At 43.8% G+C, this 23,389-nt stretch overlaps 1 protein-coding gene across 1 annotated transcript; it reads left to right on the top strand.

Moving 5' to 3' along the window:
* Nucleotides 1-1,651: 1,651 nt before the first annotated feature.
* Nucleotides 1,652-13,345, top strand: LOC308313880 (G-protein coupled receptor 22-like; the record flags this gene model as incomplete). Its single annotated transcript, XM_080761207.1, has 6 exons — nt 1,652-1,786; nt 3,525-3,725; nt 5,602-5,811; nt 8,875-9,045; nt 10,922-11,431; nt 13,133-13,345. 6 exons carry the CDS (start codon nt 1,652-1,654, stop codon nt 13,343-13,345), a joined length of 1,440 nt encoding a protein of 479 aa, XP_080617333.1.
* Between the last annotated feature and the right edge of the window lie 10,044 nt (nt 13,346-23,389).

The following is a 23,389-nucleotide window of genomic DNA, read 5'->3' as shown; positions in this document are numbered from 1 at the left end:
GCCATGCAGGCTCAACCAACCAAGTATCCTGGGTTTAAGAGCTTAAAATGGTCTATGAGAAGAACCGGGGGTCTGTGTGGCTGTGAAGGAAACCGTTACAACCGTTTCTACACAGACTGAAATAAGTGAACACGGAACCAGGTGTGTCCTGATCTGCTGCTGATTAGGAACGTGCTTTTGCATTAAATTCCTAAAAAAAAAAACTGAATCAGACGTCTTCTAAATCATGACAGTTTTCTGAAGTAGCCATGTTTCTATATCAGTGGTTCTCAATATTTCATGTCAAGGACACCGTTTTTTTATTATTTTGCCCCCCCATCTGAAAATATGTTGTTCCAGGAACCTCCCAGATGCAAAGATTTGAGTGAAAACCGTTCCCTCTGAAAGAATATATATATTCAAACATTTGCGCCACATTTTCACGATTAAAAAAAAATAGCAGACCTACAAGCTCGTTATGAACTTGTAGATCTGCAATTTTTCAATATCTAAAGAATAGCATAATGCATATACATTAGACTTCATGCCTATAACATAAAATAGTGGTTCTCATGTTTTTTTCAGGTCAAGGACCCCCAAACATATTTGGCTGTGAAAACAGGCCTTCTACTTCGACTATAACAGATTAACAGACTATATACATTGCATTGTTGATACATTTGCTTAACCCATTTACGACTATTCCGATTCCAAAAGCGCCTTCTAAATACTCACCTGAACTTTTCAGAAAATGTCAAACATTAACCCAGAATGGGAGTATAAACATAAACATAATTATGAGTATACGTCTTCCATCACTGCATGCTGTTCCCCCGGGGCTCATGTGTTTGGTCCGGCGGAGCATTGGTCCCGAACGGCAACCTACACCTCAAACCCTCACCCTAACCTCCCGCGGGAGCAGCACACCTATAAACCTATAACCCCAACCCTCTCCCGGCCCCCAAACGCACCTCGGAAAAACAATGCTCCTTCGAACCAATGCTCCGTCGACGGACCATAGCATGCCTCCCGTTAGCTCTGGTCCATATAGCCTTCTACTGCTTCGACGATTCTTCCCTGCGCATAGTATAAGGCTATGGGACTTTCAGTTTTAAATCGAAAATTGAAAATCAGACCCAGCCTCTCCTCTTCGGCGTAAATACAAAGAACGTTTTTGCTATACTCACCAAAACGAAGGCGGGTTGCGTCATTAGAAAGCCTATACTTTGCTTAGTGGACGCACTCTGAGCCCCCCCCCACCACACGTATAAACGGTACTTTTTGGCCAGAAAGGGATTTTTTTTCCCATAATTCTCTATGAGGCAGTTCTCTGGGCAATATCAGTAGAGGGCGCAGCGGAGTAACTAAAAAATATATTTTTCCCGGTGGAAACAAAATCCCCTTTTGGCCAAAAAAGTACAGTTTATACGTGTGGTGGGATGCGTCCACTAAGGAAAGTAGGCTTTCTAATGACACAACTCGCCTTTGTTTTTGGCGAGTATAGCAAAAACGTTCTTTTAATTTTTACGCCAAAGAGTAGAGGCTGGTCTGCATTCATGCGAGCGGCGGAGGTTGAGAGTAACATATAGCTCTAAATTAAACGCATTAGAGCTATGGACCAGAGCTGTTTACCAGCCCCTCTGTGTGTCGTCCCTCCATCGTCTCCAGGAGAATGCACGTCCTTCCCCTGCAGCTGGAAGCAGAAACCACCATGAATATCACCGTCACCGACAACACCGAGCCCATCAGCCTAACTGTGACCCCGGCTGCACCCGGATACTCGTACCCGTACCCTATCAGCTTCCAGGTACTATCCCATACCCTATCAGCTTCCAGGTACTATCCCATACCCGTATACCCTATCAGCTTCCAGGTACTATCCCATACCCTATCAGCTTCCAGGTACTATCCCATACCCGTACCCAGGGCCCCAGTGAAGCTCTCCAACGTTGAGTTTGGGACGTGTGGAGCGTTGTCCCGACGTGGGGGGTGCGCCATACATTTGGTTGCTTTTGAGATATACATGGTCAAAAAACCCAAACGTTTTAGCTCAAGACCCAAAAGAGAAATTGGACGTTTTCCCCAAATAGACCAAATATTACGTAAAACACAACAATTCCTATAGACAAGAAGTCTTTTTTGGACACCTGTTTGATGTCATTAATTGTGACACCCCTAAGTTCCAGGTATATTGGTGACAGGTTATATATAGTGTCAGAGGTGGTTCTAAATCATACTGTTATGACTCGAGTGTGGTGCTGCTGTGACCCAAAAGCACAACAAGGAGAGGGCAAAGCAGAGTAAGGCCCCCTCGGGCGGATCTTTTATTCACAAACACGGAGGGCAATGAGAGGCCAGGGATCCGTATGCTGCTCCACAGAGCGCGGGTCGTGGAAACTGGAGAAGAGAAGGTTGAGTCAGTGGCAGGTTTCACAGAGGAGAATACAAATGCACAGTAACGGCGTGACGTTTAACTGGCTATAGCTCTAAACACTGAGAACCTATAAGTCTGGCTGTCTAACAGTGTTGTTTTCGTCGACTAAAACTAAGACGAAAAATGCTCGTCGACTACCTTTTTTCACGGACAAAAACGAATGGAAACTAAATGAAAACTAAGCTACGATGACAAATAAAAACTAGACTAAAATGTTAGGAAGGGACTAGTGCACAAGAGATCCAGTATAAGTCATTTTACATCTACAAGCTCACAACACGTCGCGCTGCGATGCGCTGTGAGCTTGTAGTGTAAAAACACTCATTACGACGGCATCAAGGCCCGCCAAAATACATTAGTCGACTAAATCAACTGTAGATTTAGTCGACTAAAAGCTTATGACATCTAGTCGACTAAAACTGGACTAACACTAAGACATTCCAGGTGGCTACAATGTGACGAAAACTAAATGAAGTTTCAGTCCAAAGACTATGACTAAACACAGCTGTCTAACATTACCAACCTAGACTGGTGAGGAACTGGCACAGAGCTCCGGAGCGGGGCTGGCTCTTGTAGCCTCAGGAGATGATTTGCAGATGTCCCTCAGGTGTGGAGATAATAGGAAGCTGGGGAACACCTGCGTTGAGGTGTGCTGTGAAGTGCTCATGGGACCCTCTGGTGGCGCTGACTGGCACAGAGCAATCACAGCACATGGATTGTGGAGGTGATGGAGAGCGAACCGTAACACAATTAAGCAATATTACTCGAGAGGGCGTGGTTTAACGTGATTATTGCCACGACAGTGTTGCGGTGGCAATAATCACGTTAAAACACACCCTCGAGTGTAATATCGCAATTATACAACAGTTACCCTTAAAACTATAAGAAAATCGCTGAAAAGACATATTTTTTTTATGACAGATGTCCCAAGAAACTAGCTAGCCTATAGCCACCGAGTGGGGGAACAGAGCAGCTGAATTCTTTGTTTTGATTAGGTGTGGAGCGCGCAGGTGCTCGTTTGAACCACGGCTAAAAGGCTGTTTCAAACCAATCAGATTGCTTCCTCGAAACGACCCGTTGTAGTATAATCCTATGTATTCATCCCATCCAGGTGTCGGTGACGGGGTTCCTCATGCTGGAGATGGTGCTGGGCCTGAGCTCCAACCTGACGGTGCTGGCTCTGTACTGCATGAAGTCCAACCTCATCAGCTCCGTCAGCAACGTGGTCACCATGAACCTGCACGTTCTGGACGTGGTGGTCTGCACCTGTTGTATCCCCCTCACCATCACCGTGGTCCTGCTCTCCATAAAGGTTATTATTATTATTATTATTATTACTAACCCATTAGACCTGAGGACGATTCTACAAAATGTCTTCTAAATCCTGACAGTTTGCTGAAAAAAAACCTGTTTCTGTATCAGTGGTTCTCAAACATTTTCATGTCAAGGACCCCCAAAGATATATGTATTTGGCCGCCGACCCACATCTGAAAATATGTTGTTCCAGGGACCCCACACCCCCCAGAAGCAAAGATATGAGCTAAAAAAAACCAAATCGCTATGAAAGAATATATATAAGTTTGCGCCAACATTTTCACGATTTTTTCACGAAGAATAGCAGATCTACAAGCTTTTAGCTTTTGAGCTTGTAGGTCTGCTATTTTCCAATAGCTAAAGCATATAACATAATGCTCGAAACACCAAAAGGGGTTCCCGCCCTGAATGGTTAACCATAATGGTAATCAAGACTATCAGATGTATTTTATCCAGTCTGACATTCATTGCTTATTCTTATTCTTATTCTTATTACGTATCTAGTCTTGGTCTCATGGTCCCTATAGTCACTGTAAATCTTCGTGCAAAGCGCATATACTTCCCATACATGTAACGAGGGAAAGTATAGGACACACTTAAGTGCCTTGCAGAGGCGAATGTAATTGACACAAGAATACTATACGCAACGGAGGGTGAGGGAAATTTCTCCCTTGCGTTGCGTCAGTTACTATAGGGCCCTTACTATGGGTGGAGGGAGCTCAAAAGCCTGGATTTTTTTGCGTGTGGGGCCCACAGAGATTGCTTGTCCCAGGGCCCAGAATTTGGTGCTATATACAACCCTGAACATGCATGGCTATACAGGCCAGGGTCAGCACTTTTTCATATTTTTTTGAGTAGTGCAACCACTCCAAGGAACAGCAATGTCCGTGTTCCCATGTTCACCTATGTGTTCATTATTGAGCACCAGTATAATGAGTACCAGTAGGGGCGCTGTTTGCCAGAAACAGAGAGAGAGAGATACAGTTTTTTTTTTTTGGCATAAACCAGTGCAATTGAACACCCTTTACGTCATGTGTGTTGTTGTTGGTTCGAAAATATTGAACCAATGGAAAGTAGTAAAAAAGTGCTTTGGACAAAACCTCTTAACTCCATTGGACAATCAAAATGTCTGCTATAAAGCAACTAACTCCACCACCTCTCCGCCCTCTCGTGGAAGTAATTGACCATATATAAAGCTACAACACCATCTTTGATGAGGCTGTATTGCTTTGTTTTAAAAAATATATAAGGTTTTCTTGATTTCCTGAAAAATGAACATTTTGGAGTTATATGGTCTTGATCCAAGGCTTATTATACCTCCAATCATCACTGTGGCGCACCAGCTGCTACTAGTCCACCGAGGTTTATTTCAACTCCATACCTTTTCATTAAAGGGACACTTCACCTTTTTTGCAAAAAAATATATGTTAATGACGTTTAGGAGCTTTAGAACACTTTCCTGGGGGTCTTTATGTGTGTAATATGTGGTTTTAGATAATTTAGATTGTAGCAGTGAGCCTGTTGTCTCTGATGTCATGGACACTGGTCTCACTACCTTCCTGGACTACAATTCCCATAATTCTTTGGTGCACTGCTCCTCCTTGTGGATAGGGGAGAGCTGTCTTACTGAGACAACATGTAGTCCAGGAAGGAAGTGAGCCCAGTGTCCATGACATCAGAGACAACGGGCTCACTGCTACAATCTAAAATATCTAAAACCACATATTACACACATAAATACCCCCAGGAAAGTGATCTAAAGCTTCTAAACGTCATTAACATATATTTTTTTGCAAAAAGGGTGAAGTGTCCCTTTAACTTCGTCAGGTCTCATATAGCATACACTACTCTTCTGCCCCCCCTGCTGGCCACAGGGCGACACGGCGCTGGTCTGCTGCTTCCACGAGGCCTGCGTGTCCTTCACCAGCGTGGCGACCGCCGTCAACCTGCTCGCCATCACGCTGGACCGCTACGACATCTCCGTCAAGCCCGCCAACCGCGTACTGACCATGGGCCGCGCCCTCGCCTTGCTGGCCGCCATCTGGCTGCTCAGCCTGGTCAGCTTCCTGGTGCCCTTCATGGAGGTGGGTGGTGTGAGGAGGTCGACGTCGACGGTGTGGTTTTTGTCGACTATAAAAAACGATAGGGCCGGGGCACGGTGGCACAGTTGGTAGTGCTGTCGCCTCACAGCTAGAAGGTCCTGGGTTCGATTCCCGCTCGGGGCACTGTGGGTGCTGGCGGCGTGTTTCCTCCTCCGCGTCATCAGTGCCCATATACCCGAAGGCGGGGTTGGCGAAAGGGCCTTTCTGTGTGGAGTTTGCATGTTCTCCCCGTGTCCCCTATAGGGTAGGTACCCTCACAAAAAACATGCAGTAATCCTGGTCTCTAAACTGCCTCCCCCTGGCCAGCCGGGGCGCCTGATGGAGGGGAAAGGAACTGGTTGGAATAACGTGTTCCTTCCAGGCGCTATACGTCCAACCAGGGAAACTCCCCCCTGTCAGGTGTAAAGGAGCAACTTGGACACTCAGGCATGAAGGGAGCATGAGTTAAGTCCGTTGCTCTCCCCAGGTTGGCAGAGGGTGTGTAGAGCCCAGGATCACAGTAGATGATTGGCACAGGGGTGAAAAATGGGTTAAAAAATATATTAAAAGAAAAAAAAAAACGATAGGGCCTCGTAAACGTGACGCGAGGTTATTAACGCAGGCATTGTGGCGCCTGGATCAACACACACTGTCTCCTCCAGGTCTGTTGAAGAGGGGCGCGACAACGCAAGCGTAAAGCTAAACAGAATCCAGGCCCTTTATGACAACAAAATGTTCGTCGACTTCCTTTTTTTTTCCACTGACTTAAAACTAAAGACTAAATATACTGACAATTTCGTCAACAAATAAAAACTAGACTAAAGTGTTAAAAGGAAGTGTGGACAAAAGATCCAGTATAAGTCCTTTTACCACTTGGTTTGAATGCTGAAAATAGCAGATCTACAAGCTGACAACTTGTGAGCTTGTAGATCGGCTATTTTCAGCAAGTATAAAATCAGCCATTACGACGGCATCAAGGCCCGCCGAAATGCATTTTAGTCGACTAAATCAACTGTAGATTTAGTCGACTAAAACTAGACTAACACTAAAACATTCCAGGTGACTAAAATGTGACTGAAACTAAATTAAGTTTCATTCCAGAGACTATGACTAAACTAAAATAGAGATTTGCTGCCAAAAACAACACCGGGCGACATGCCTGTCGGGCAGCAACCTCTTATCTCCATTATTCATATTAAAACTTTTTGTGTTGTTTTTTTTTCCATAAATGAATAATACCTTACTTCATACATGGGAAATATCACCTTATAGGCTATTGGCCCACCTTCACTTAATGCGGCCCTCAGGTTAATATCAGAATACTGATATATTATTGATTTCAGCTGTTATACAATTCCAAACATGCAAACATGGCCCGCTTTTGTATGTCCAACAATGTGTTTGGATTTAGTTCATAAAGTTGACATAACTATAACTAAATTCATTTGAAATTAAATAAAAAAAGGTTATTTTTCAGGATTCCAATGAAAACAAAATGGCCCCATTTCTTTTCAGGAATTCAATTCAAACATAGCAAAAATAGTTACAGCCTGTAACAGTCTGGATTGTTATTTTCTATGTTTAGCCATCAAGTGTTCATTTAGTTTTTTTGGAACATTGTTTCTAAATGCCTATAAGTTACAGGCTTAAATGCCTCCTGCAAAGAGGCCCTGGCTCGCCGTTTTCCCCTGTTGTCTCTTTCACTATGGCCTCAAATCACACTGAACGGCCTCCACCTGCAGCAATCCTGCTTTTATACAGGTGGGGCAAACCATCCCCTAACCAGTTAAGTGGTAAATAATTAACTCAAACCACACGGCCATAGCTCTAAGGCTGAGTAATATGCCACCTCACTATACATTAAAGGAATATTAAATATGCATTTACATATCACAGGCCCAATTAATTTTAGAGAACCTAACATAAAGACCAAACACGATAGAAACATGAACAAACACCCCTCGATCTACTCCTCCTCTACACTACAGTACTTGGCACCCTCCAATCTGGAGAGGAGTGCCAGCACTGCAGAGGAGAGACAGGTGACAATGACAAACATAATTAAACTTCAGTGTCAATAAATACAAATATAATTAAACAAATTCAAACATCTTTCAATCATTGTGTGAATTACTAAAAATAAAAATGTCATTTGTACAATATGAACCGTCACTTATCTTCACGGCCATGTAGAAAGCAGGCTTCCATGCCGATGAAATGAAACAATTATGATGTACTGCATTATCGTTCCTGTTAAATTATGTATGAGAGAGGCAATAGAAATGATTGTTTCCGACTTCTATTTTCAGTGTGAAGTCTTTTAAGCACATTTTGATTAACACAATAATATTGTTTAAGAACCACAAAAACCCTCTATGGTTGGTTGAGTGGAGTCCCTCAGGGCTCTGTGTTGGTGTAGTTTTTGTTTTCTGTTAATTGTGAGGAAATCTTTTGCAGGAAATATAGCAGCTCGGCAAGCTCAAGCTGGGATTGTGATTATTCTTTGCCACCAGTGTTGTTTTTGACAGTTTTGATGTTAGCCACATTTAAGTCACCCGGAATGTTTTAGTGTTAGTCTAGTTTTAGTCGACTAAATATCATAAGATTTTAGTTGACTAAATCTACAGTTGATTTAGTCGACTGAAATGTATTTTGGCGGGCCTTGATGCCGTCGTATAATGGCTGATTTTACACTTGCTGAAAATAGCCGATTTACAAGCTCACAACGCGTCGCACTGCGATGCGTTGTGAGCTTGTAGATCACCCTATTTTCAGCATGCAACCAAGTGTAAAATGTCTTATACTGGATCTCTTGTCCACTAGTCCCTTCCTAGCATTTTTTATTGTTTTATTTGTTGACAGAACTTGTCAATAGGCCTAGATTTAGTCTTAGTTTTAGTCATCACAGTTTCGTTTTCATTTAGTTTTCCTCAGTGAAAAAAAGGTAGTCGACGAAAAAAAATTCGTCTTAAGTTTTATAGTCGACGAAAACAACACTGTTTGCCACAATAATGGAGACATTATTTATAATCTTCTTCCACATGGTCCCTTCCCGTTACCCTATAGGTGGGCTTCTACGCCCAGGGAGGCGGAACCGAGCCCAACCGGACGGTGGCGCTCCACGCCAAAAGCCACTACCACACGGAACCGGTCCTCTACTACCACCTGCTGGCCCAGATCCCCATCTTCATCTTCACCGCCGTGGTCATGCTCGTCACCTACTCCAAGATCCTGCAGGTCTCTCTCTCTCTCTCTTATCCCTTACTACTTATTTTACTTTAAAAAACAAGTAAGACGCGCGAACGCGAACGCAGCTCGGAAATTGCAATAACAATTCGAATAAATTACGTACTTTTTTAAGTTTCTTTTTTTAAGTTCTCCTTTTTTAAGTGTTTTTTTTAAGATATTTTTTTTAAGTTAAGGTTTTTTAAGTTACGTTTTTTTTAAGTAGTTTTTTTAGTGTTCATGTGTGCGTGCGTGTTTTTTTAAGTTTTTTTCTTTTAAAGTTTTTTTTAAGTTAAGTTTTTTTTAAGTTAAGTTTTTGTGTGTGTGTGTGTGTGTTTTGTGTGTGATACAGCTGCGCCCTCTGGTGGTGGGCGGGTGGTGTTACAGCGTGATACACAGACAGACAGACACACAGACAGACAGACAGACATGTTCTGCTAAGTCTCATAGTCAGTGCTCACTGCTTTCGCAAAAATAAATTGCTACTCATTTACTTTTTGTTTCATTTCAAAATGTCACCATTATAATTGGTTTAAAATAAATAGAAATTACACAGAGAATATTGTGTGCACATCTCAATGCCTAGATATGTAGGCCAGGTGCTTGATGTCAGGCATCAAGGCAAACATCAAAGAACAGGAAAAAAACATCCTGCAAAAACTAGTTTCGAGTTTTTCTTCATCATGTGCCTGATGAAGAGCTAGACGGGGTCGAAGGCACGCATTTTCGTGCCTTTGATAAAGTAAGTCTCAGCTCTAGAAACTATAGTGTGCGGATGTTTTTTCCTCTTCTTTAGACAAATTACATCATTGTCGTGTCTCGAAATATTTCAATTGCCTGGTGGAAAAATAGCCAATCTACAAGCTCACGTTGTGACGCATTGCATTGTGAGTGTGAGCTTGTAGATCGGCTATTTGTGCGATGCAGTATGCATTAATTTGCGACAGCACGGAGATACGAGGCCTCTGCCCGCCTGCAGCGACACAGGGTCTGAGCTAGCTCTGGTCCATAGCTCTAATGCGTGCCTTAGAGCTATGTTACTTTCAACTTCCGCCGCTCGCATGAATGCAGACCAGCCTCTACTCTTTAGTGTAAATAAAAATAACGTTTTTGCTACTCACCAAAACAAAGGCGGGTTGTGTCAATAGAAAGACTACTTTCCTTAGTGGAAGCACTCTGAGCCCCCCACCACACATATAAACTGTACTTTTTGGCCAAAAAGGGATTTTGTTTCCACCGGAAAAAAAACATTTTTAGTTACTCCGTTGCGCCCTCTACTGATATTGCCCAGAGAACTGCCTCATAGAGGATATTTTTCCTCCGGTGAAAAAATATCCCTTTTTGGCCAAAAAGTACCGTTTATACGTGTGGTGGGGGGCTCAGAGTGCGTCCACTAAGGAAAGTAGGCTTTCTATTGACACAACCCGTGTTTGTATTGGTGAGTAGGTCAAACGTTCGTGAGATTTCCACTAAAGAGGAGAGGCTGGTCTGATTTCGATTTGAGATTTAATAGGGAAAGTCCCATAGCCTTAATGCAGGAAAGAAATTCGCAGAATCGAAGCATTAATGCTATGGACCAGAGCTAGGTCTGAGCACACTTTAGATTCCGTGAGCGGACAGAAGAAGCTGTGTTTTACCAGCGGTCTAAAAACTCGGAAATGACGCAAAACACAGCTTCCTTTGCGCATGGAAGTTCAAATGTATACCCAGGCTCGACAGTGTGCTTCGCAACGCCAATAAACTTGCATAGATATCAAAAAAGAGAAAAAACCTTCCAAGGAAGGGACTGCATGCTGCACACTCCAGGGAACAGAGACGGGACAACTTATTACTGCATCAAACGTATCTATTAACACTGCGAATAAACCTGCCTCTAAATGCCTCGCAGGCGCTCAACATCCGCATCGGCGCGCGCTTCCACCACCACGCCTCGCAGAATAAGAAGAAGAAGGACAGCAAGGCGGCGAGCAGGAAAAAGCGACCGTCCATGACCGCCATGACCGCCTCGCAGCACGAGGACGACGGCGGCGGTAACGGCGACTGCCAGAACGCCACAGACGAAGCCGCCGCCCCCAGTGGCGGCAGCGGCGGCGGGGCGGGACGATACCCCGCGCTGGGCATGCGCACGTCCGTCTCCGTCATTATCGCCCTGCGGCGCGCCGTCAAGCGGCACCGCGAGCGGCGCGAGCGGCAGAAGCGCGTGTTCCGCATGTCGCTGCTCATCGTGTGCACCTTCCTGCTGTGCTGGTCGCCGCTCACCGTGCTCAACGCCGTCATCCTGGCGGCGGGGCCCAGCGACGCCACCGCCCGGCTGCGGCTGGCCTTCCTGGTCATGGCGTACGGCACCACCGTCTTCCACCCGCTGCTCTACGCCTTCACCCGGCAGAAGTTCCAGAAGGTTAGTTATTTATTTGCGCCCCCTTCTTCTTATGTTATATGGTCTGTGACCTGCATGATGTGTGTATATATATATAGCCTGGAATCCATGGACTGATTCGCTATGCGTTAAAGGTAGAGTAAGTGATTTCACTCAAAAAAACGTAGGTTTCGTTTTTGGCTGTGGGACCTAAGCCTTCGTCCAATCAGGATAGAGTCAAAAACGAAACCTAAGGTTTTTTATCCCCCAGGGGTTAACTGGGGACAGGGAGGAACTCCTTATATGGTCAGCACACTCTATAGTAGAGAGGATTATCACAACAAAACAAAAAAATAAGTGATATTTGAATTAAGTGAAATCACTGAATATACCTTTAAACCCATTTAGACCATGGGGACGATTCTATAAACGTTGTCTAGTAAAATCCTGACAGTTTTCTGAAAACATGTCAAGCAGGCCCAAAAATATTATGTAATTGGCCGCCGACCCCCAGAAACAAAGGTTTGAGTTATAAAAACGTTTGCTCGGAAAGAATATATATATATATATATTCAAAGATTTGCATCACATTTTCACGATTTTTCAAAAATAGCAGACCTACACAAGCTTGTAGATCTGCTATTTTCCAAAAGCTAAAGTGTAATACTGCTTAAAACACCAAAAGGGATTCCCGCCCCAAAATTGGTTGCTAAGCTGACTTATGTATTCGTTTTATTTTCCCTGGGCATGCTTCCTGCCTGAAAAGGGGACAGATCTCGGGATTCTGATTGGTCTGTGTGGGGGGGCGGGGTGGGACCGGAGACGTCCAATGTGAATTTTTAGCCACTTAGCCGCTTCTTTGCTGTGATTCATTGAGCACTATCCAATCAGCAATTACGTGCCTAATACGTAACAGGTGACCCTAATTGGAAATCAGGCTCAAGACGGGCCAGATTGAGAAGCCAAGTGAAAAGGGCCACTGTTGAACGCAGCAAATCAGTCTGGATTCCAGGCTAAATTCCACCTTCTACGTATATTTCACCTTTATGTCTAACCTCATGTACACACAGGGCTATATCTTATCCCTTATCCCTAAACTAATTTGCCATTTTTTTTACTAAACTTTCAAAATAGTTCAAATAGTCGATCTACAAGCTCACAATGTCTCGATGTAGATCGGCTAGTTGAACTATTTTAAAAGTTATTCTTTTTTTAAATACTAAAAAATTACAAAATTAGTTTAGGGGATAAGGGTGACGCAAGATGGAGCCCACAGTACCCGACTATACTTTTTGCACCAATATGTTTTATATTACATAATGTACAGAATACAGATGTTTGACTTTTCTTTTGACCTGTATCTTGCCTATGTTTTATCCTATGCTCTCCCTCTCTCTGCTCCACCCTCCGCCATTCTTTTCTGAAAAAGCATGAACGATATAGAGCTTGCGCAAAAACTGAATTCCCCCAGTTTTTGAGTGGCGCAACCACTCCTATAAAACCAGCAATGTCCATGTTGTTCACCTATGTGTTCATGTTGTGTTCACCTACTGTATGTATGTATTAATGAGCACGAGTATGACCAGTAGGGGCGCTGTTTGCCAGAAACAGAGAGAGAGATAGTATTAGTGCTGCACTGTCTTCTAATGAGAGAGAGAGAGAGAGTTTGGTTCGTTTTTTTAACCTGTAAACCTGTGACGTGTCAATCAAACTTGACTCCTCGACTGTGTTCCGTTGGATAAGGTTCTGCAGAGCAAGATGAAGAAGAGGGCGGTGTCCATCACGGAGGCGGAGCCTCTGCCCGGCGCCGCCAACGCTGCCGCCGTCGTCCACAACTCGTGGATGTCGGACCCCAACAAGAAGAGGAACAACAAGACGGTGACGGTGACAACGCTGGAGGAGGAGGACAACGAGGCCCGGCAGAAATGCCTCCTCTCCTCCGAGGACGCCGAGTGAATAAAGGAGCCGTTCGTTATATAAAAAAGGAGCAAAGTGTCCACGACGTCGGAAAAAGCCTTTTTTTGAGCCGCACCTGCACTTCTTCGGTCGAAGTCGTGCGTTGTTGTTGCGGCGGCCGCTGCGCTTCGCATTTCAAGTGGAGGAACTAATTTGCACAAAGTGCACAAAAGAAACAACCTCCCGGCCGGCCAGGTGAAGGAAGAAGGGGCGGGGGGGGGCGGGGCACCAAAATACCGGTCATTACCGGTCTCTGTATACCCCGCCCACACACAACATGGCGGCGCTAAGGCGCGTGCGGCCGTGCTCGATATTGGCGACCAGCAGACACTCGATGTCCTTTCAGATTGTCTCCCCCCCCCATGGCTGTCGACCCCAGACCATGCAGCTCACACCTGGCAACGGTTTAACATTTTTCCATGGAGGATATATATGGACCGCAGGTGAGAGAGAGAGGAACCAACCCCCGGGGACAAATGTAGAGTACTACTGTCCAGTAGGAGGACGGACGACTGCTGCTTTGTTGGGGCGGCACTCTCATACAGCATGGCACGAAAAAAAAAAGGCCCTGGGTTAGTGTTCACGCGAGATTGCTTTGAATGGGGCACTCGTTGTCACATTACACATGGGCAGATACCGTCGTCATAAACGTCGACCTCTACGGTGTCACAGACGAGGTCGGAGAGTGAAAAGGATATGAGGCTGACTTGGGGCACTTAATTATAATGTCAGGCACCCCGTAACTGACAAACTAGCCTCGAACTCACCTACTGTATGCTTTCTATGGCATATAGGCAGCTCCCGGCAGGATCCGCCGAGAGAAACTGTGCTCAGCTGCTGGACATGAGACTAATTAATTAGAGCGACAGAGAGAGAGAGAGGAGTGTGTGTGTGTGTGTACGGGCGGTGTGCATGTGTCTGTCAATTTAACAAAGGTGCAGACGGTCAGAAATCAGCAGAGAGTGATCGACGTTTGCGCTACTCTATATGCCGAATTGAAGTGGACTCGGACCCAGACTTTTTTTTTCCTCCCTGGAAATAAAAACGTCTGGGTTTTTCGAGGCTATACTGACATGAAACCGACACTGTGGGAGCCAACCGAGGTCAAAGGCAGCAGTGGGAAAGACACCTATATGTGGAATCACTGCGGCGCAGATCTCACGCCGAGGGTGTGAAGGGAAGTGACTCAGAAGTCCTGAGTTAACCCATTTTAGTTGGGAACCCCTTTTGGTGTTAGCAACTTAGCATGATGCTTTAGCTATTGAAAAATAGCAGACCTACAAGCTCATAGCGCACTACGAGCTTGTAGGTCTGCTATTTTTTAAAAGACGTGAAAACTATATCAAATATTGGCTTCTGGGGGCCGGGTCCCTGAAACTACATATTTTGAGATTGGGGTCCGTGGCCTAATAGAGATAATTCTGGGGGTCCTTTGACATGAAAAAGGTTGAGCACCACTGACACATAGAAACATAGGGTTTTTCAGAATAATGTTAGGATTTAGAAGCCCTTTTTTTTTAATCGACCTCAGTCCAAAATGGGTTAAGTGTTGGCTATAGTATGCACACTCTTGGAATTGGCAAACGTGGGGACAGCGAGGCCCCTCGTTGGTTGAGGTGGAGCACTCATTAAAAAGGGTATCTTTTGAAAAACAATGAAAAGGCCCCGCACACTTGTCAGACACTTGAGCACTATATCCAATCAGCAATGACGTGCCTAATACGTAACAGGTGACCCTAATTGGAAATCAGGCTCAACAAGACGGCCAGATTGAGAAGCCAAGTGAAAAGGGCCACTGTCGGACATGTTGCTCTTTATTGGGTCGACGTTTGGGTCGATTATTAGACCGCCATCAGGACAGACAATGAGCTGGAGCACTGACGGAGCACAGCCGGCCCCTTCCTCGACTGGGCGGATAATGTCCACACCGTGAAGCGGGGAACCTTTTGGTTTGCGAGGCGACATTATAGTGTCACACACAAAAGACAGTATTGTTTACCACAATGGAGGACCATACAGTGGAAATAAGCCTTATAGGGCTTTATCGTGTTTTTTTTTTTTTTTTATCGTCTGTGACATTGTCTGCTATTATTATGTTGTGGAGGTGCCTGATGTGCTATTTACGTTTATCAACCACGTGAATGAATGAATTTGTTCGTTCGTTCATTCATTCGTTCATTCATTCGTTCATTCAAAATCCACTACACACTCTCTCTGCCAGTGGTTCCCAAACCTTTTAGCTCGAGACCCAACAAGAGAAATGTGATGTTTGCCGAGCGGAGCTATGGTTTTCATGGGGCGCTTATATAGCCCCTCCTAAATGTATAGGTTTTTGTTCTAACACAGACATTAAATGCCATTGACAATGAATGGAGAATTGATGTCATTATGTATAGACGAGCAATTATTTCCGTTCTATACAAAATGAATGGAGAATCTTCGTCACATGTGTCTGAGCAAATCTCACTTCTTCACACGGGTGTGATTTTTTTCTTGTCGTTGTTCATACACTCTCAGAACGACAGACACGTACAGTAAGGGTCCATTTGTTCTGTTTATATACTGTATACACTCTCTTTTTGCACACTCTCATAGTTAAAGTAATAGCCTACTGAGTGTTTGACTGTGTGTACCTTAATATCAAAACGACCAATGGGAATAAAAGAAGAAAGGTACAAAATAAATGGGTAAAAAATATATCCAAAGCAGCAATTTAAATAGTTCTATAGAGTGTACAAATACTAGAGATGGAAATCTCTATGTTCTATGTATTATATATTACAGAATTAGGCCTACTGTAGGTTTCATTAATACTGTAGATACACAAACTGTAATGTATGTTATTGCATGGATTTGTGTAATGGTGGTTGTAATTTACAGTATATATACGGTACACTGTATAAATATATATGAAATGTATAGTGTTAATTATATGTACGTATAGCAATTATATGTATTTATAATAAATGCTGTGTTCAATATTCAATGATTGAATTGAGTGACTGACTACCCCCCCCCCCCCCCCCCCATTCATTCAGTCAAATTGTTCTCATAGATTTATATCCTATAGATACATCCGGAAATAACAGATCTATACAAGCTTGTGAGCTTGTCGATCCGTTATTTTCACTATTTTAACATGAATAAAAAGGAACGGTTAGTTAGGAGTTAAAGGGGGATTTCTTCCTAACAGTTTTTTTATGTATATTGACAAAAAAAAAAAAAAAAAAAAAACATATCCACACTTTTCCTGGGCTGTGTGTGCTCCAGTTCCTGTTGATTTCATTGGATATCATTGGTCATCTGACCAGTTTCATTGGCTTTCATTGGATCAAATTGACAGGAACTGGAGCGCACACACAGCCCAGGAAAAGTGTGGATAGGGCGCTGGTCCTTAGCGTAGGAGGGGTCTAACGTCAGCCCACGTAGAACAGGAAGAGTGCAGCAACAACACTGCATGGACTAACCTGTCATATCATCTAGAAGAACAGATGTAAACAAAAACTGAAGCAAATTGCGCGATTGAATAATAGTTCTAGCGGTTGATCCACCCGGACGGTCATTCCGCTAATTTTGTATGGAACGTATTTTTTTTTCCAGTGACAAATGGATACAGCCTGTGCGAAACTCCCCTTGCTCAGGGACATGCTAGACCGGGCCAGGGAGGTATAATCCGACAACCTTCCTGATTACTAGACGGCCTCTCTAATTAAGCTACGGTCATCACAAAGGGGGAGAGAAAAACAGAGTGGGCAGAGCGTAGCAGTGTTGATTTTGTCGACTAAAAATGTTCGTCGAATACCTATTTTCACTGAGGAAAACTAAATGGAAACGAAATGAAAACTAAGCCACGATGACTAAAACTAAGACTAAATATATTGACTATTTTGTCAACAAATACAAACTAGACTAAAATGTCAGGAAGGGACTAGTGTACAAGAGATCCAGTATTTAAGTCATAAGTCATTTTACACAATGCGACGCATTGTGGATCGGCTTGTAGATCGGCTATTTTCAGCAAGTGAACAACTCCATGCTAATGAACAAACACTCTATAGCAAAGATTACTATCACAATATAGAGCTATTTACAATGTTAGAACAAAAACTACAGCAACGATTACTGTCACCATATAGAGCTAATACTGTTACTGAACAAACACTGCAGTGTTGGGGTCAGCTACATACAGCTTAACTTGCCCAACACTGGTTTTAATTGTTCCTTTTAGTTATTTAAATATTTATTTGCTGGGTTTTTTCCCCCCAGTAGCCTAAGAATTGAGGCTCGAATACCTGCACGCATGACGCATGCTTTTTTTCCTATAAGAAAAGCTTTCTTGAATGCTGCCAGCCTGCCACCTACATTGAGTGACGGGGACCGTCATGTCATGATATGAAAACAATCAACCGGGGAATGGATCAGTATACTTTAAGTTGGAGAACTACCAACAACAGAGCTCACATGCTGCATATTCTGCAGTAGAAAAGCCAAAAAATAATATATATTAAAAATATATATATTAGCAAATGATACCATTTTGATTTACAGTGTCAAGAATAGCCTCATGATAGTCGAATATTCGATTGTTTTCTGTTAATGCACCGATATACCAGCCATTCGGGTACGGCTCTGGAAAACGGTGGCAGAGGATGGATAGGACAGACTAGACCTCAAAATTGTAATAAGTAACAATACTTGAGTAAATGTACTCAGTCAATTTCCATCACTGCACACAAGGTTTCCACCCGACAGTGATGATATTATCCATTATGTCCTCTGCACTCTCTCTCTCTCTCTCTCTCTCTCTGCCTCTGCGTTCGTCCCCCTCAGTTCAGCGAGGCATCTCCTGCATCTCTGACTGCAGTGTGACAGAACAACAGCACCCGGTGAAATCACATTAGGCCGGGCCCACGGGGGAGCCTCTATTGCATTATGTCGGCTAACACTCTGCCCGTAATTCTGCTATCTTCTGTGCAACAGCACAAAGAAAAGCGAAAACGCGGAGGCCGCGCCGGGGCGGGCGGGGCGGAGCGGAGCGGGCGGTGGCGGCCGCCTAGCGCCATGGCTTTGACAAATGGTCAATCTCTAAAATGCTCTAGCTTCTCAGCGGCGCAACGCAGCAGGGGGGGGGACAGATAAATGGGCCTTTTATGGAGTGGGAAGACTTATATGGCTCTGATTATATAGGTGAGCCAGTAATCTCTCTCTGCATCTTATGGGGGGGGCCGAGACATTGAATGACATTGAATGACCTCTACAGCCAGTGGTGAAATAAGAGCGGTGGTATAGTGGATTATTTAGAGTTTATACATCAGACTGAAACAATGTCACTTTCAATACGAGAGCTTCCAGGGAGACTGCGTGCAACGCAGCCGCCAGAGCTGTTTACAATGTGTCCCTCTTATACACAACGAGAGACCACGAATACACTGGCGTTGTGGTTTAGTGGACATGGTCAAACAAGGAGCTATGTAAGAACACTTCGTTTGACAGGCAGCCAACAGGTGGAAAGCCTTAAGTAAGTAGCCTTGCCGAACCATGAGGCCCATATAGGGCAGGAGCCTATGTCCTGTTTCCGTAGCGTGAGGCAGCTTGATGTACAAGTACACCCCCGCCTTGGACATGACGCTAGTATGTCGCAGGGACTTAGCCCCCCAATCTAACCCTTGATGCTGAGTGTCAAGCAGGGAGGCATTGGGTCCCACTTTTACAGTCTTTGGTCGTATGACCCGGCCGGGGATCGAACCCCGACCTCGCAGTCTCAGGACGGAGACTCTAACCACAAGGCCACTGAGAAGGAAGCCTTGCTTCCCGGTATGCTGTGAGGTGTAAAGGGACACTAAGTGTGATGACTCATGTGATCGTGCATGTCAAGACAGTGCAGTAATAGTATTCTCATGTTCATAATTCCCATTACAGCGCTGGTTCTCAAACTTCGGGAGCCCATCTTTTTCGGGAACCCCCCCAAATTGATATGTATATATCCTATATTTGCGCTGACATTTGACAAATGATTTGTGGCTATATTCTGGATGTGGTGAAGAATCTCCGCTTCCACTGCATTGAGAGGTTCTGGTATATTCTGGTATATAATGGTGCCATCTAGTGACTAGAGCTACACTGCCATCCCAATGAACAGCAAAGAGCTATAGGGCGTGATTCCCAGAGACAACCTAGTGGTGCTTCCATGTAAATATGAAGATGTCAGGATGTGGATGAGGAAGCTGTTCCTACACCAGGTTGAACCACCCTGGCCCTGCAGGCAGCCCACTCCAGAACACCTCCACGATAAACAAGATGCTCGTGGACGTCATCTCAGTTTCATGTTAGACACACACACACACACACACACACACACATACACACACACACAAAGACAGAAGCGTTTGCAGCTGGTGTTATAATTAAGCTACCTTGCGCTGCGAATATGCAGGCTCTTAACTATAGCGCTGGTGAACCTGCTAAATGTTACACCCTCTGACGCGTGGATTTTGTTTGGTTAACTCAAGATGACAACAGCAAAGATTGGTTTAATAATATACAAAGTGGTCTTGTCTTGAGTTGAGACTGCCGGGTGGTGAAAAAAGAAAAGTTGTGTGTGTGTGTGTGTGTGTGTGTGTGTGTGTGTGTGTGTGTGTGTGTGTGTGTGTGCATTCGTGCGTGTGTAAGGGGGTGCAGGGAGGAATGTCAGCTGTACTGAGAGAGACGCAGCTGCATACTCCTCCATTCATCAGCGTTTTACTGGATTTGGTCAAATCAACCAAACCGAAAATGCTTTTTTTTGGCATTTTCGGCGATATATCAAATATCAAATAAGTGTCAAATTTGGTTAAAATGATTCTGACGCTATTAACTAATTATGCCGGGTACCCCCTGGAACCACCCCCAAGTGTATAGTGCAGTGGCTCAGGACACCGTTGAAAACAACTTTTCCATCCACAGCACCTCTGAATTACATCGCTATACTTCATACTTCTTATAGCTGTTCACAACAGATTGAAAAATACGTTATACTTCACGTTTAAACTTGTATAACGTTCCATTCATACTGTCAAATCTGGGCAATCATGACAGTCTGAGGGCAGAGAGACGGGGGCCTGTGTGTATGTATGTGCCTGCGTGTACGTGCGTGCGTGCGTGCGTGTCTAGTGAAATGAAATAAACTGAAGCATATTAAAGTGTGTCTGATCTTTATCTACAGTATACATAATTTCTCAATTTCTCAAAGTGCTTTACAGAACAATGGAGAATAAAAGATAAGCAAGGCAACGACATTTAAAAAAAAAAGCAGTAATGCAATACAGTGAGGACATGAATAACAAACAAAAAAAAGATCAATTAAAAGCAATGTTGTAGAAGTGGGTCTTGAGCAGGAGCTTTAAAAATGTCTACAGAGGCTGCCTGACGAAGGTACAGTGGGAGCTTGTTCCATGCCGACGGCCCGTAGAACCAAAAAGCTGCTTCCCCGTATTTTTTAGTTTTTTTTTTTACTTTTTTTTTTTAGCCGAAGTACAAGCTCATCGGGTCAAAAAGGATTGTGTTGTTGTTACTGTTTTTGTGTTAACAAAACATCAACGCCAGTGTTGTTTTCGTCGACTAAAACTAAGACGAAAAATGTTCATCTTTTACTCTCTCTAATAAAAACCTAAAACATGAACCTAGGTTGAAAAAAAAAACTAAAGTTGTCCTTTAAGTTCATAAACACCGCTGAACACAATTTTCTCATCATTCCAGATACTTTACAGACATCACATGCTGTCCACATCCTGCCTCCCGGAGGACAAATCACGGCACAATTACCGCTTGTAAGCAGCGCTCGTAAAAAGCTGTCAGCCATGGAGCGTTATCTATCGTTCTCTCCCAGCAGTCATTTTAGAGCTCATATAAAGCTGTCAGAGAAGACAGTTGTCATCATTAACCCATTCTGACCTGAGATCAGATTCATACGAGGTTTCCACTGGACACACACTGGTCTGATTAACCCATTCTGACCTGAGATCAGATTCTAAAAATGTCAGTCGTTCTTAGATTTTTCAAAAATAGCAGACCTACAAGCTCATAGCGCGCCACTCGGTGGCGCGATATGAGCTTGTAGATCTGCTATTTTTCAATACATAAAGCGTAACATGATGCTAACACCAAAATGGGTGCCCGGTCAGAATGGGTTAACAGCAGTCATCATCATCTCTAACTCATGAAACAAGAATTCATACGTTGTGAATAAATAACCAGCTGCTCCCGTATATCTCCAGAATTAGTGCTATGAAATGTAAATGTGTATCTGTATTTAAAGGAGAATTCCATGCTAGACGGCTTTCTTACCTTTATTTGAAGTCGTTACGTCCCCCACCAAAGAGGTCCAGGTGTTATTTTGTGCAAAAGTGCAGTCTTGGCTATTTCCACTAATATAAGCCCTCAATGTGTTCTGTTTGTTGATTCCAATGATGACCAAGTACTTTGACTCCAAGGCTTCTTTATTCAATCAAACGGGTATACAAATGTTTGTCCTCGACATGAACTCTATCTCCTCTGACTTCCTGTCTCTGTGTGCCCTTATATGGATTTCACTACTGACACAGACACTGCAGACACTGACACCTTGTGGTTAAAGATAATAGATAATGATCAGGATAATCACATCTCCCTTTCTGTGAAATATCTAATAATGCTATTTCTCTCTCTAAACACATCACAAGGCAACAATAATCATAGAGTAAGTATAAAACGAATACACTAAGGTAGTCAGCATAAATGATCATGTGACTTTCCTTTCCTGCAATAAACCTTGGACAATATTTTCAATTTTACAATGCTTTTTTTTCCCCTTTTTTTAATGCAGTTTTTTTTTAAACAGTCTGTTTCACAAGATCAGTCTGTCAGGCTTTATGCTGTCTCTCGTGGATCTCCTAAGTACAGAAGTAGATGGTGTGGGTTGTGTATGTGTTTGTGTATCTGTGATAGGTGGAGACTCAGTCGGTCCTTCACTGAGCTCCTCAACAGTCTCTGGTGTTTTAAGAAGACTGCGGCGATTGCATCTGAAGATCTGTCCTTCCTCTGTCCTCACAGTGAACGATCGTGGAGCTACTTCTTGAAGAACAGTGGCTTTTGTTTTCCATCCACCAGGCTCTTCAATCCTAACAGTGTCATTGCTTGACAGTGGTGGAAGCTGTTTTGCTGCTCTGTCATAGAATGACTTCTGCTTCATCTTTTGTTGTAGTATCTTCTGCTCCAGTTTCAGTTCCAGATGTTTACTTGGCTGATTTGAGATGCATGGCAATGTAGTACGAAGCTTTCTGTTGTTCAGCAGCTCAGCAGGTGACAGTCCGAGTCACTATCAGCAGCTTTCTTCAGCAGTTGCTTTAAAATGTGGACTCCCTTTGGTCACAGTGTAGCCTACTGGCCTGATCAAGAAAAAATAAAAGCCATACAGAGCATGCCAAGGCCCACAGACAAGTCAGGTGTGTTACCAATAATGGGCATGCTAAATTTCATTGGCAAATTCATTCCCAACTTATCAGTCAAAACATCCTGCATTCGTGAGCTACTGCATAAGGAAAATCTATTTAAATGGACAGCCAAACATGAGAGTGAGTGGGAGAATCTATAAAATACACTGACCACTGCACCTGCATTGTCTTTCTTTGACCCAAACAAGAGGATCAAGGTGTCAACAGATGCATCAAAAGATGGAATCGGTGGAGTGCTCCTACAGGCTGAAGGTGAGCATTGGAAACCAGTGGCCTATGCATCCAGAACCATGACAGAGACTGAATGCAGATATGCTCAAATAGAAAAAGAGTGCTTGGGCTTGGTGTTTGGTCTAGAGAAGTTTCACAGCTACCTTCACTGTGGAGACAGATTATCGTCCATTAGTAGCGATTATCAAAAATAACTTAAATGACATGTCACCAAGAATTCAACGTCTCATGATGAAGTTGCAGAGATATGATTTTGAGCTGGTATATACACCTGCAGGAAAGCACCTGCTACTTGCCGACGCGCTCTCACGAGCACCCACAAGGAGGTATGACAACAGATGAAGAT

This window comes from Protomyctophum bolini (genome assembly GCF_963924005.1).
Source record: "Protomyctophum bolini genome assembly, chromosome: 4".
Taxonomy (NCBI): Eukaryota; Metazoa; Chordata; class Actinopteri; order Myctophiformes; family Myctophidae; genus Protomyctophum; species Protomyctophum bolini.
Note: the sequence above shows the minus strand (reverse complement) of the source record. Positions and strands in the feature narration are given on the sequence as shown.